Source organism: Akebia trifoliata, chromosome 6 (genome assembly GCF_017979445.1).
Source record: "Akebia trifoliata isolate Shusen 1 chromosome 6, ASM1797944v1, whole genome shotgun sequence".
Classification (NCBI taxonomy): Eukaryota; Viridiplantae; Streptophyta; class Magnoliopsida; order Ranunculales; family Lardizabalaceae; genus Akebia; species Akebia trifoliata.
The window spans coordinates 23955548-23969102 of record NC_141380.1 but is presented as its reverse complement, the minus strand read 5'-3'; the positions used below and the strand labels follow the sequence as shown (position 1 = coordinate 23969102).

Sequence of the window (13555 nt, the reverse complement as noted above, 5' to 3'; positions counted from 1 at the left end):
TTGATGATTTTTTGCCAGGATGATTCTCTCATCACAGAGATCATCCTCACAAAAAATTAGCCCATTCCAAACATTTTTGCCCATATAAGACAAACACGTTGTCTATATGTGTGTCGCAATGTGTGTTGCAGGAACCCGACCCTATATATATATATATATATGGGCCAGGTTCAAACGACAACCATTTCAACACACATATAGACAACGTGTTTTGTCTTATATGGGCAAAAATGTTTGGAATGGGCTGATTTTTTGTGAGGATGATCTCTGTGGTGAGGAGATCATCCTTGCCAAAAATCAGCTCATTATGAAACTTCTAGACCGTCCAATTTTTGTTGAAAAATTATAGACCGTCCAATTCTTGTAAATCAATTTTGATGGGGTTACAAGTTTTGGAATGGGATGATTTTTTGCCAAGATGATCCCCTCACCACAGAGATCATCCTCACAAAAAATCAGCCCATTCCAAACATTTTTGCCCGTATAAGACAAACACGTTGTCGCAATGTGTGTCGCAGGAACCCGACCCTATATATATATATATATATATATTCTAACCCATGTTTTGAAAAATGTTTTGCCCAAATGTTTGGTGCTGAACATTTCCCACAGATATATATATATATATATATATATGAGGGCAACTAGTATTGATCATTTTTAATTCTCCACAAAATATTATATATATATATTATATGAAAAATGTTCGGCACCCCTACCATTTGCCCTACATGTTTTGTCTTACATGAGTTAGAGGTTTTGGAATGGGCTGATTTTTGGTGAGGATAATCTCTATCGTGAGAAGATCATCTTCACCAAAAATCGACCCATCCCGAAACTTCTAACCCCATGTTTACAAGTTGAAGAATCGTGGACCATCCATTTTTTGTCAACCATTTTAATGGGGTTAAAAGTTTTGGAATGAGCTAATTTTTGGTGAGAATGATCTTTACAGTAGGACAAAACACGTAAGGCACAACATTGGGTAAATAGTAGGATGTCGAACATGCTAATATATATATATATATAGGGGTTATCATGAGTATCCCCACCCTTCAGATAAGACTAATCCCATGGTCACACGCACCGCCTCCTTGTAAAGTCCTATGTGCAACTGGTCAAGTTTTAGATTCGATACGATGTATTGACAAAATGTGTTGATTTGATAATTAGAATACCTAACTCTTAATGGATCCCTAAGATGACTATCCAAAATCAAACACAAACATAATCGGGCCCATACAGAACCTAAACCGACTAAATGATTTTGGCTACATTGCAAATTTGACTCATCTTTGTAGGTCGAAAATCCCAATGCTATTCTTTTATAGTTAGCCTATTCCCATCAACATATTAATACTCACACAAAACTCAGATCTCAGAGCTTTAATACTCACCACCACCAAACTTGGTTTCTGACCAATAAAAACAGACTTGCCAATTGATTTTAAAAAAATTAAAAGAAACAAAATAAAATATCGAAATGAAAAGCAAGAGAGGACCAAGTCTGAAGATGGTACAACCCATCAGTCTTACTAGCTTTGATTTTTCAGTCCTCTCATGACCCTTGAGTGTGACATGAATTCACACATCTCAATGTACCACATTAACTTACTACACCCACGTGTCTCCATTCAGAAGATCTTCCAAACTAAGACAACGACCAACAAATGGTGGTCCTCTCTTTGATTTTTATTCGAGTCGACATTGTTAAATTTAGTCACTAAGAAGACCTGATACAAGAACCACCTTTGGAAAGATAATCTGAGCCTCCTTCGATAGAGGATGTTTGTCAAGAGCATTTTAGCTTAAGCAAAAAAGAAAATAACTATAAAAAGACTGTTCCAAATAGTTAATTGAGCAAGTATACAGATCTTGTTTAATCAACTGTTGGGCAAACTGAAATTGCTAAACCGACAACCACTCACCTCATATTGAAGTCGCTACTGGGTTCATAAACTGCTCACATACCGATCCTCCAAACAACAAGATTAGAATCAATTTCTCCAAATCAAAATCAGAATTAAGCAGCAGCAATGATATCATCCCTCACATTTCATTATCTATGATATCCCTCATCATTTGTGTCGGGATAAGCCCTTCCGTTCGGATTGCATTCTTATTTGGATCTGGACTGATGAAATACAAAGTCGGCAACCCTCTGACCTGTAAAACAAATTTATTTGATGAAGTTTCTTCTTTCAAGACATATATGCAGCCAAGCTCAAATAACAATGGACATTCTTAGAAATAAAATATTTATCGGTCATCTTTCGAAAAATTAAAAATTATTGGTCTATATGATAGCTGGGAATTCTTTTTCAAGGGAATTCATGGGAAAATGAATTCTGATGTTTGACGGGACCTAAGAAAATGTGAAAAAAGAGAGTTGGTTTTACTTTTGAGAGATGAGGTTATTATGATAGAAAAAGGCCAAGGTAGAAAATAGCTTGGGCTGGGAAAATGAATTCCATGGAAAATGCACAATCATACACCTGAACTTCCCAGGGAAAATGATTTTCCCGCCCATTTTCCATGTTCAATCATACAGAGCTTACGAGAGGTTAATAGCAAGCAAGTTGAGCAATACCTCCATATCACGGGCGAATTCATACTCATCATCTGTGTCAACCTTCAGAAACAATACATTGCTCTCATACTCTACGGCAAGCTGCAGCATGCAATTGACACCAGATGTTGTTAGTGTTGTTGCAGAGAAACCCCATAACAGGCAAACCAGAAATGTTCTTGGGATGTATTACATGAAAGCTTACACATCCAACTCATTCAGTCTCACACTTTTCAGCATCAATAAGAAAATTAGTGCAGTAATTGATAAGGTAGAGAGTTCACTAAATGCCAGTCCACAAGGAAGGTTTCCATATTTTCAGAATTTAGCATAAGTGGGGCCATCTTGTGTCTACACGGAAGGTTTCCGTATTTTCAAGAAAATGAACCCACCATTAGAAACGTTCTTCCCTTATAATGTCCCAATGGAGACATACCATAGCATGAGAGAAAAGTTCAGTTTGTTAAGAGTTTAAAACGCAATTCTGCACTAAATAAGAAAGGAAAGCTTTTCATCTCCAACAATCTTGAATGAGCAGTTTGAAACATTAATACTAGAGCTCTCTTTTAGCAAAGAATGCTCTACTTCTGAAATGAAAGCAGATGGGGTAAAATGGTACATTGGTCTGAGTCATGATAGTCCAATATCGACCATAATGAAAATAACTAGAATTAGCATACTTCGTGTCAATCGGCCCACAAAAATGGCGGGTAGAAACCTTAATGAGTGGTACTTGGGACTTTATAGGGATACCATAGTTTGCTTGTGCCTATGGCACGGGCATCTCTTTGGGGCTTAAAGCGGTAAAAGAGGAAAGTTAGTGAAGTTAGAGGGGTATTATTAAAAAAAGGGGTAAAAGAAGAAAGTTCCTGAAAGTTAGAGGAGTACTATTGAAAAAAGAGGTAAAAGAGGAAAGACGGTAAAATTGGAGGGATATTATTAAAAGGAGCAGGCGGGGGGGAGGAGAGCAAAGACAATAAAGTTTTTTTTTTTTGGACAAGTAATAATAAAGTTGAAGAGGGTGAGAGGAAAGGCAATAGAGTGGGGTAGTGTGGACCCACTTTACTATAGCTGGAGCAGGATGCTTATACACCACAACTATAGCTGGAGTGGGACCCACCATTGCGTTAAACAGATTAAATACTAAAATACAACAAAGCCTTATCCCAAAGATTTGGGGTCGGCTAAACGAATTATATTCCTCCATTCCATTGTCTAAAGCCAAGTCTTCTGTTATTGACAATGACTTCAAATCTGCTTCCACTATCTCGACCCACATTATTTTGGATTAAAAACATAATAAAGATAGAATAAGATGAACAATTATTACCTAAACATTATAAAACCAAGTGAATATGCAAACTTCAATTGCCGCTGTATTGCAGAAAATGAAAACTAGAGCCATAAGTATCTAAGTACATAATCCACAATTAGAAGTTAGTATAGAAAAAAGGCATACTCCACCTAGAATCCATGTTCAAGGATCGTGTCATAAACCAACCAAAAAACACTTCAAAGTTTAAAGAAGAACCAATCGTAGCATAGAATCTAAGAATATATCAAAGAAAGAAATCCAGAAACCATGTCAAAAACCATCTTCACCCCAGCATACATTTTCTCAACCTGGTCTTCAACAAGTAACAAACCACCAGAAACTACGAGCAAAGCCAGGTGTCCTCTACTAAGACTTAGTTTGAATTCAATAAATGCATGAAACGACAGGATCTCCTTCTACCGTTGGATGGTCAATGATTTTCCACAGTCCCAAACTCCCTTATTGTTCGACTAAGCTGAGAATGCAACAAACCTCTCAATCTAACTGCGGTTTTCTTTACTAACCGGGATCATAATTGAGCCATTGCACCCAGCTCTCTCAAGTCAGCCATCCTTATAAAAGATCTGTTAGAGTTGTCAACATCAACACCTTCTGCAAAGTAAAGGCAATACTAAACTAAAGCTTGTTTGATTGCAACAAGTTGAATTCTACTATGCTTAGAGTCATTTTTTCTTCCTTCATTTGACACCACTGGAAAGAAAGAAATATAACAATCTTTGGAGGCATTCTCATCATTAAAGGTGGATTCCACATCAAATTGTAAAAAAAATGGGATTGACATTTTCAAATACTAAAATAGTGGATGTTTTACTGGCATAAAACATGAAGGTTGCTACCATGTGGGGTGTTCCACTTATTTCTCCAATGCCTAGCATCAAGACTTGTAGATTGTCTCCCCCCCCCCCCCCCCCCCCCCCCCCGAGCCCCGAGTCTCCTTTAGTTATGAGTCAAGTTCTTTCATAGACTGTTCATTCTGGTCATCCTATGAGATCGATATAAGTAGAGTCATTTGCAACCATTAAGGCGTTGAATAAGAAAAGGTTTAAGCTTTTGGCTTCATCATTAATGAAGAGACAGATTCTTTCTTAGATTGTTTGTTCAGGCAGTGCTACGAGATTGATATTGAAAGCACCTCGACCCGCGTGTGGGTTCCATTTGGGTGTCACCTCTAGAAACCAAAAGCTTGACATCGAATTTGATTCGGGTTGGTCTACGATAGAGATCTTGAATAAGGGGTTTGGTTACCGAATCCGGAAGGTGTTAGGCACCGGTTTTGCCAAACTCGAAAGTTGGTCTCTACTACGATCCATTGACTAGACTAAAAGGTTGACCTAGATGGACTAGTGTCAAAATTGCTAGAGCTAAGAGTAATGGGCCTCGATTAATGTCCCTTTTGTCATGATGAAGTCATCCCAAAATATCAAATAAATAATCCCAAAGCCAACACATAACTGATCCAATACAAATATATAAACAATTCAATTCTCCAAAAATAGAATATCAAAATTTCGATATGTGAGCCAAGGGTTAAACCAAAGAAACAATATATAATCATCAAACTAAACTTATAGTCGACTAATTCCATTGCACCACTCTTGAAAGAATGAAGAAAACATTTAAACCATACAAACGCAGGTCCTGCAATAAGTTGCGTTAACCATGACAAGGAAACAAAGTTGTTTCAAGCCTATATCAATAGTTTGACAACCATATCTCCAAACAATAACCTGCATGCATGAAACAAGCTTATGGGTGGATGGATCAAATTATCTTGCAATAAGCATGTGCTTGAATGAGACAAAAACACAATGTCTTTCTTTGTCTCTACTTTGAAAAAAATTACAAGACGCAGCAAACACTAAACCCAATGCACTCCAACAAAAATTTAAGACCTATGCAAAAAAATAAAAGAAATAAAAAATATATATATTTGAAGTAAAACATTAGCTCAACCCCATTGGGGATGATTTCAATTCCATGCAAGATTTATTGAAAATTAAAACTATGATGCCACAAATTAATCCAAACTCGATACATATTTGAAGGAACTAAAAAACAAAGTTGGCGTGAGGAGTACATGGTCGTTGGAATAGTTTCAGAGAATAAGAGTAGGACGTCCTTGCAAGATGAACCTCTTTGTATCCGAAAATTTTGTAGGAGAATACCCGAAAGGCTTGCCACCAATTTACAGAATTTGGTAAGCATGAGAGCGATCGAGAAAGTGTGTGAAACAGCACAGCCACACAAAGAGCTAAAATCGATTTCCTTCTCTGAAATCTAAGAGAGAACACCTTAAAGGAAATTGAGAAGGAAGTAACTAGCAGAATTTGATGGAGGTTTGAATGGGAAGATAGGAAAATGGGGAGAAAGAGAGAGAGATGAATTCTTTTGTGTTCATTGAAAATTGGATGCCCTCAAGGAAGGGACGACTGAGTTATTTATAAATTTCTAGAGCTCCTCTTACCATAGTATTCCTCATCCATTCATCTGGCATATCTCTAGTCTCCAAAATTTTGTAAAAAACTTAGTTTTCCAACACAAGCCAATTTCTCCTATGAAATCGCTGGGCAAAAAACCTCTCAGCACCATCTTTGGCCCTAAGTCAAAACTTCTATCACTCATTTAACCCTAATCCTACAACAATTTTAACCCCCTCCATTTTCTTAATTTCCCAGTCCCCTGCCAAAAAGACACTGTGGTACTCACTCTTAATGCATCCATGTCACTAGTATTTCCCTCTCATCCTCTTTTGGACCCAACAATTTTTTGGGGGTATAAATCACCATAAGCCTTATGTTTTGCACCACTTACTACTTTCTTTGCTTCTTACTTAACTCATTTTTCAGGTTGTTCCTTACTTCTAATTTGAAGCCAAGTCTTGCATCATGATTTTTTGCTCTAACAACATTTTTTTATAAGTAGTAAACTTTTGGATCTCATCACTCCAACACTAAAAACTTATCAAACTATGTCTAGTGGTTTATTTTTCTTAACCAATAGCAAACAAGTGACAGATAACTCACCTAAACACACACCTCTTAATAGGTCATTTTCTACATCCCATGGTGTTCATAGACAAGGTTTAAAATCTTGGCTCAAGGCAATGTTTCACTTGGGAGAAAAATCAAGTCTTGACTGAAACATTCCAAAACATTCAAAGCCAATTTGAGATGTTCCCAAAACATTCAAGATTTGTTAGGTTCGTGGAGCTCAACATATGAGAGTTGGATTTCTAAAGTTCAATTATTGAAAGTTGACAACTCCAATTAATTACAACTCTACTTTTGGTTGCTTGTGAGAATTCACCATGGAATTCAAAACTCAAATGATGTCGATTGTAGTGTCATCATCCTCCTTGTTGTCCTCTTCATCAACATCATAATCATCGTCATCATCATCATCATTTGCTTTCTTTTATCAGGCATAGGGTGAGTTATTAACTATCACCTAATAAGAAGTTCTAATCCTCCTCATAGGTAGAAGGCTGCAACTCCTTAAAAATAAGAGTCATGAAGACTTGGAGGGTTACAAATTTCTGAAGTTGGGTGTTCCAAATATGCACAAATATCAACTTTTGTGAGTTGCCAACTTTCACCCCCAACTCTCTCCTTCCAAATAGCCCTCAATATTTTGGGATCAATGTTACCATTCACCCTCGACTGAAACTAGAATGTATTGGATGAAACATTCCAAAATGATATGAAACTTTAAGCTATGCACATAGCTACCTTTCCTATTATTCTAATTGATACATAGATGAAAAATAAATGATTAAATGTATATAGAAGCTTGACAAATGAGAGAGAATTAATAGCTAAATGCATATATACTTGATAAGCTTTTATAGACTTTGATACAATACAAATATCAAAACAGGAAAAAAAAAAAAAAGTGAACCTCATTTTCACAGCAGATTTGATTTACCCAGGCTCTTATCTGAACTCCTAAATTATTGAAACCATTAATAAGATGATAATATACAAACAAGCTAACATCTCTAAAATAAGCAAATCTTAAAATGTTTGCAAATAGGTTTATACTCAGGGACAACGTTTCAACATGAAAAGTGGATGTATCTTTATTGGGTATGCACAAGTAGCACCAAATGCCACGATGATCCATACCCATTTTTCTTGTCTATAAAGAATGGGCCAAATAGTTGTTGAAGTTTTCCCAATATTTCAATGTAGAACTCATATTCATCGACATGTTGAATCTTTGATGTTATTTGACAGGACCAAACACAGTGATGACAAAAAGATCTAGAATTTATTTTATTTTATTTTCTCTTCACGAGCCAGTTTGTAGCTCAACTATATGGATTCAAAGAAATTCTTATCCCTTCTAAAGTGCCCTTACCCCTGACTACTCCTCCCTTCCATTGGAGGTGAACAGCCATGGGTGTCTCATTGTGCCTTCTACAGCAGAATTAATGTTATCTTTTACGTTATGGGCAAAAGGGATTGAAACCTCAATAGATCAACTTATGGGACTTGAGCTCACAATTAGAATAATTCAAGAATGTTCTTCATTATGAGTTTGCTTTCTCTTTCGTGCTGTATTTTTTTTCCTTTGGCGAAACTTTAATTCATAGTTATCAACTAGTTAAATATTCAACATCAATCATCTTATCTCCAAGTAAACCACATGATATGAACCCAACCAACCATACCTAGGTGTTAGTGGGTTGGAAAGTTAAGCCCTTATCTCTTTGGGGTAAAACCATACAACCACACTCAGCAGTGAACGTTCATGGCAACCCACTATGCAGCGGCTTTCACTCTAGTACATTTATTTCCATGCCCCCAAATCACCCTTTCCACTAAGGCCCACCTGATGCCCACTCTTTTTTTCTTTTTTTCTTTTTTTTTAGTAGGTATAGGATTAGTGGTTAGATGAAGTTGGGTTCAAGGGGTTTTTTGAACCTAGGACATGGGAACAATACTCCACATTTCTTACCACTTAGCTAACTTGGCACTTCACTCGTACACTTCTCTTTAGCCCCAAGGTAGCCCGTTCCCCAAGTCACTCCTTCTAGGGTAAAAACCTGAGCCGTGGTGTTAGCTCTGATACCAAACGGTACAAACCCAAAACAATATACCAAAAGTAACCAGGCAATTGCGTGGAAAGTTAAGCCGATAAATGTTTTAGTTCACAACAACACGATTATTTGCAATCCACGGACAATACTTACTAATATTAACTACAATTGAGTTAAATCAATCTATAGCATGCACAAAAAAAAAAAAAAAAAAAAAAAATTTGAAATAAAAATATAAAAGACAGAGACATGGGAAGAAGAAAAAGAAAAAGAAATGTACCATTTCAAGCTCCTGGGCCATCAAAATACAGGGGCCGCACCATGTGGCATAGAAATCAACCACAAGTGGAACATTTCGCTCCCCCTTTACCAACTCTTCCACCTCCTTGGCTGATACTTTCTTCTGCCAAAAATCCAAAAATACATAAACAAATAATTTTTATTTAAAAAAAATAATAAAAAAATGCCCATCTACAAAAGAGAAATGAGACACCAAAAGTAGGAAGAACTGTAGCAGAAGAAACAATATTACTTAAATACCACTAGATAATCTTCTCTGACGTATTTGGCAGAGAGGGGTTTGCAGAGTAACTTTCTTCTTGTTGATGTTGTTGTTTTAAAAATGGTTGGGTGAGAGGGTGTGTTAGTAGTAAAAGACAGCAAGTTTGGTTGATGGGTTCTGAAGGAGAGGAGAAGATGAGATGGTGGAGAAGAAGTATGAAACGCAAAGCTGGCGCCATATAGTGGTGTGGTTTGAATGGCAGCCATTCGTCACCCAGACAGACTAAAATCCCAAACGAATTACCGATGGACTTTGGTTTCCCACTTGCCCCTTAGAAATTGTCTGTCTTCCTCTCTTCCGCACTCCTCCTTGGTTTTAAAACTCATCCGATACCGAGATGACTCAGGTGATTCATCCCAGTCTTGAATCGTCCACAATATTGACTGGTATATTCTTCTAAGAATCATCTATGGTTACGTGTGCACCACCACCACATCAGAATGTCATAATCGATGTAAATTTTAATGTTACTTCAGCATTATCCTTCTCTTAATAATTAAAGGAAAATGTTGAAGTGACTTTCTTCGACAGTGTGCAGACTTGACAATAGTGGGAGAACAATAGATTTCTTACACTGTTGACGTGAACAAAACCTAGGGATGGCAATCTTAACACTACTCGAAAATAATACAAAATTAGTGGGTTTGGCTATGGGTCATAATAGTGTCAACCTGTCTACCATGGTTATTAAATGCCGGGTTTAGGTTAGGAACGTCAATCACTTGACCCATTTTGACACGTTTAGTTATTATGTCATTAACATGCCATTTTAAATCACAAAATATATGAGATATCTCAAATATCCACAATTATTTAAGGGGTTTTTTTTAATTATCCAATTTTTGCTAAAATTTTGTAGAACTATTCTTTCATTATTTTTAATGACAAGGTTCCGAACCAGTAGGCTCGACTAGCAGGGGTGAGGCAATTGGTCTCTTAGAGTACCATATCTCACCCAAATCCCCCGAGTACATGCAATACTCCACAAAATCACACATACCAAGTAACTATGGATAAATCCATGTGGATGGTTAACGAGGGGGCTTGAACTCAAAACTTCTCCCTTTTTGGAGGGATGCGTTGGCCATTGCACCTAACATTTGTTGGTTTCGTTAAACTTTTTCATAAAACATTTACTTAAATTTTGTAAAATATAAAGGATGTTTTAAGATATTTTCAAATAATTACTCATTTTCGTTTTCATATTTTCTCGTTCCTTTAATTGGTCGTGGTTTTGATGATATTTAATTTAGGTTAGTACATATTGGTTTATGGTTGTGTGACTTTATTTTTTATTTTTATTTTTTTTTGGGCGAAAATGGAATTTATTTTTTCCAATTAAGACTATAATTTTATTAAACATGTTACATGGGTCAAGTTAGGTTACATGTAGACATGGGACTTACACTAAGAAAATTTCAACACTACATGGTTTAGAGTCACCACCATTCTTTATTGGAAATGCATGTGAATGGGTTCCTAAAATAGTTTTTTTTTAAATCAATTTTTATATGGCATTGTAATGATTCTCATTAATGAAAAATATGTGGTTTACCAATGATTTAAGTAAAGAGGTTTGATTTAGAGAATGGAGAAGGTATTAGGCATCCCATTTTCTCCATCAAAAAGTGGACCTTTTTGAAATATAATTCAAAGAAGGCAAAAAAAAACATGAAATATATGAAAAGATAGGTGTGTGCAAATAATGAAAATGTACATTATGAGGCATGAGAGATAAATGGGTTAAAAATGCTTCAACTCCCACCCTTTTCTATCAAACTATTTCAAGCATTCCATGCCCAAGGTTGAAGTATAATTTTTAAGGATGAAAGATTTATAACATCTTAAGGTTTTTCTAAAGATAAAATAAATAAATAATGCAAATGCTTGAAATAAAACTACTCCCTAAACACACCTTGTCCCTTGAAGTTCTTGAATAAGCTTGAGTTTTTAGGTTGATTAGATTGTAGGTTGAAGGTGTTAGTATATAGTTTAAAGTTAGAAAACGATTGAAGGTTCTTTGTAGAAAGTTATGGGTTAAAAGATGATTGAGGGCTTTTGAGTTGAGAGAATGTTGGAGATGTTGAATAGGGATTTTGGTAAAATTTAAGGTTGAAGGAGAATGGCTTGAAAGCATGGCTTTCTCATAGAAAATGAGGTTTTAATAGAAGTTTTGAGAGACATTTGGGGTAAAGTGGTCCAACCCTAAAAACAAAGAGATAAAATATGGGATTTATGTTATTTCTTTTTTATTTTTTCAATTTTATGAAGGTAAAGGTGAAAATTGTGAGATGAAACTCTAAAGGCACATTTGATATTTAGTTTTTTAATAAATAAAGGTGAGAGATAAAAGGTATTTTTTGAGGGTGAATGGGAGAATGGCATGCATAAAGATGATGTGATAGGTAAAAAGTAAACATTGATTCATTTGTAAATAACATATAAAACAAGGGTAAATGAGAAGATATGAAAAAGTATTTTTGAAAAGATAAATGGGAGAATGACAAGTATAAATGTGTGACATGTGTCCATTTTAAAAAAAGGTGTGAGACCTAGGGCTTTGGGCTTCTGAGGTTATGACATGGGTCATGAACTTGTAGTTACGTGATTTTCGAATCTGAAAATCACCTTTACGGGGATTTGGAATCCCTACCATTCATTTTTGTAAACAGGTGTGAATGGTCACCTGTAATGTATTTTTTGAAAAAGTATCATTTTGGCATTGTAGTGACTCTCATATGGATAAAGTAGCAGGCTACCTAAGATCTAGGTAAGTGGTCCAATTAGAAGAAGGGGAAGTTGTTAGAAATCCCTATCTCTCCATCAAATGATGGTAACCTTAACAACGTGGTCATTATATATATATATAAAGGGTCAAATGATCAACGACTTATCCTTAAAGGCAAGGGGTTTGTTATCGACTCAAATTATAAAGATTATCTCATTGAACGAGATGATTCTCATCAAAATCTTGTCTTAGGAACATAATTTTTGAAAACTATTGGCTAATGGCTTATGAGCCCATTCCCATAGGTTGAGAATTACCCAATTACTGATCGCCTCAAAACAAGTTGAGTAATATCTGTTTAAAGGGTGTTTACGGGTTTAAAATGATTTTCTTTTAAAGGTGGTTACAACCCCTACACTTTCGATCAAACCAAAATCCAATCTATCAGAAGTAGGGGAAGATAAGCATTACGTTTTAGAAACTTTCTAAAAGAAAAATTAACGAAGTGAGGGAGGAGGTAGAAGAAGGAAATGGAGAGGGGAAAGAAAAGGGGGTGCTATGCTTTCTCTAACCCACATTGAGGTCTTGACTTGTTATTTCCTTCCTTCATTTTTCTTTTTTTCTTCTTTTTCTTCTTGAATCCTTAGTAGTGTTATGTGAGTTCCTTTTAAAAGAGAGGATGTAGTGAGAGAGGAAGAAAGTTGAGTAGAGAGGAGTTTAGAATTTTTAGTTTATTTTATTTGATAGTATGAGATCTTTTTGAGAGACAAATGGGGGTATGTACAAGTTTTATGAGTTGTTTTTAGGGTTAGAAATGTCAAAGGGAAAATATTAAAAGATAATGACAAGGGGTGTAGATATGAGAATGGTGTTATTTGGAGGTTGGTACATGTATTTGTGTAAGGTGATGGGAATGGGTCACTTTTGACCCAAATGGGTTGGATTATTCAACTCACTTGGATTGAATGTTAAGTGAGGTTAAGGGGTGTGGTATTTGGTTAAGAGAATGGATTGTGTAAGGGATTATGTGATTAGGATTTGGAAGGGTGGAGGAAATGGTAACAAATGTTCCAAAGGTGTAGGTGTGTGTTAGGTGAGTTGATTAAGAAAAAAGAATGTAGATTGGTAGTTTTTTAATGGAATGATCGGGGTAGATTATGACATGGGTATGGGTTAGTTTACTTTTTGAGAGTAATGATGAAGTTGGTTAGACAAATTTGGGAGGTGAAAGGTATGTGACAAGTGTCCCCCTTGATAATCAAGGATTGCATGGACTTTGATTGGTGTTGATCATGGGTATGGATATGGATAAGAGTATG

General features: G+C 35.9%; 1 protein-coding gene across 3 annotated transcripts; it reads right to left on the bottom strand.

Moving 5' to 3' along the window:
• Positions 1-1478: 1478 nt before the first annotated feature.
• Positions 1479-9809, bottom strand: LOC147400453 (Thioredoxin z). 3 transcript variants are annotated; one of them, XR_015179341.1, is made up of 5 exons: positions 9487-9806; positions 9227-9349; positions 2591-2671; positions 1929-2166; positions 1479-1807 (listed from the first exon to the last, which is right to left on the bottom strand). XR_015179341.1 is itself a non-coding variant. In XM_086446147.1 (4 exons), exons 1-4 carry the CDS (start codon positions 9712-9714, stop codon positions 2050-2052), a joined length of 546 nt encoding a protein of 181 aa, XP_086302273.1. In that variant the 5' UTR covers positions 9715-9809; the 3' UTR covers positions 1809-2049. The 3 variants fall into 3 exon arrangements, 2 of the variants coding, with proteins under 2 accessions (XP_086302273.1, XP_086302272.1); XM_086446147.1 differs by lacking the exon at positions 1479-1807 and having other exon boundaries at positions 1809-2166; positions 9227-9346; positions 9487-9809; XM_086446146.1 differs by lacking the exon at positions 1479-1807 and having other exon boundaries at positions 1809-2166.
• Between the last annotated feature and the right edge of the window lie 3746 nt (positions 9810-13555).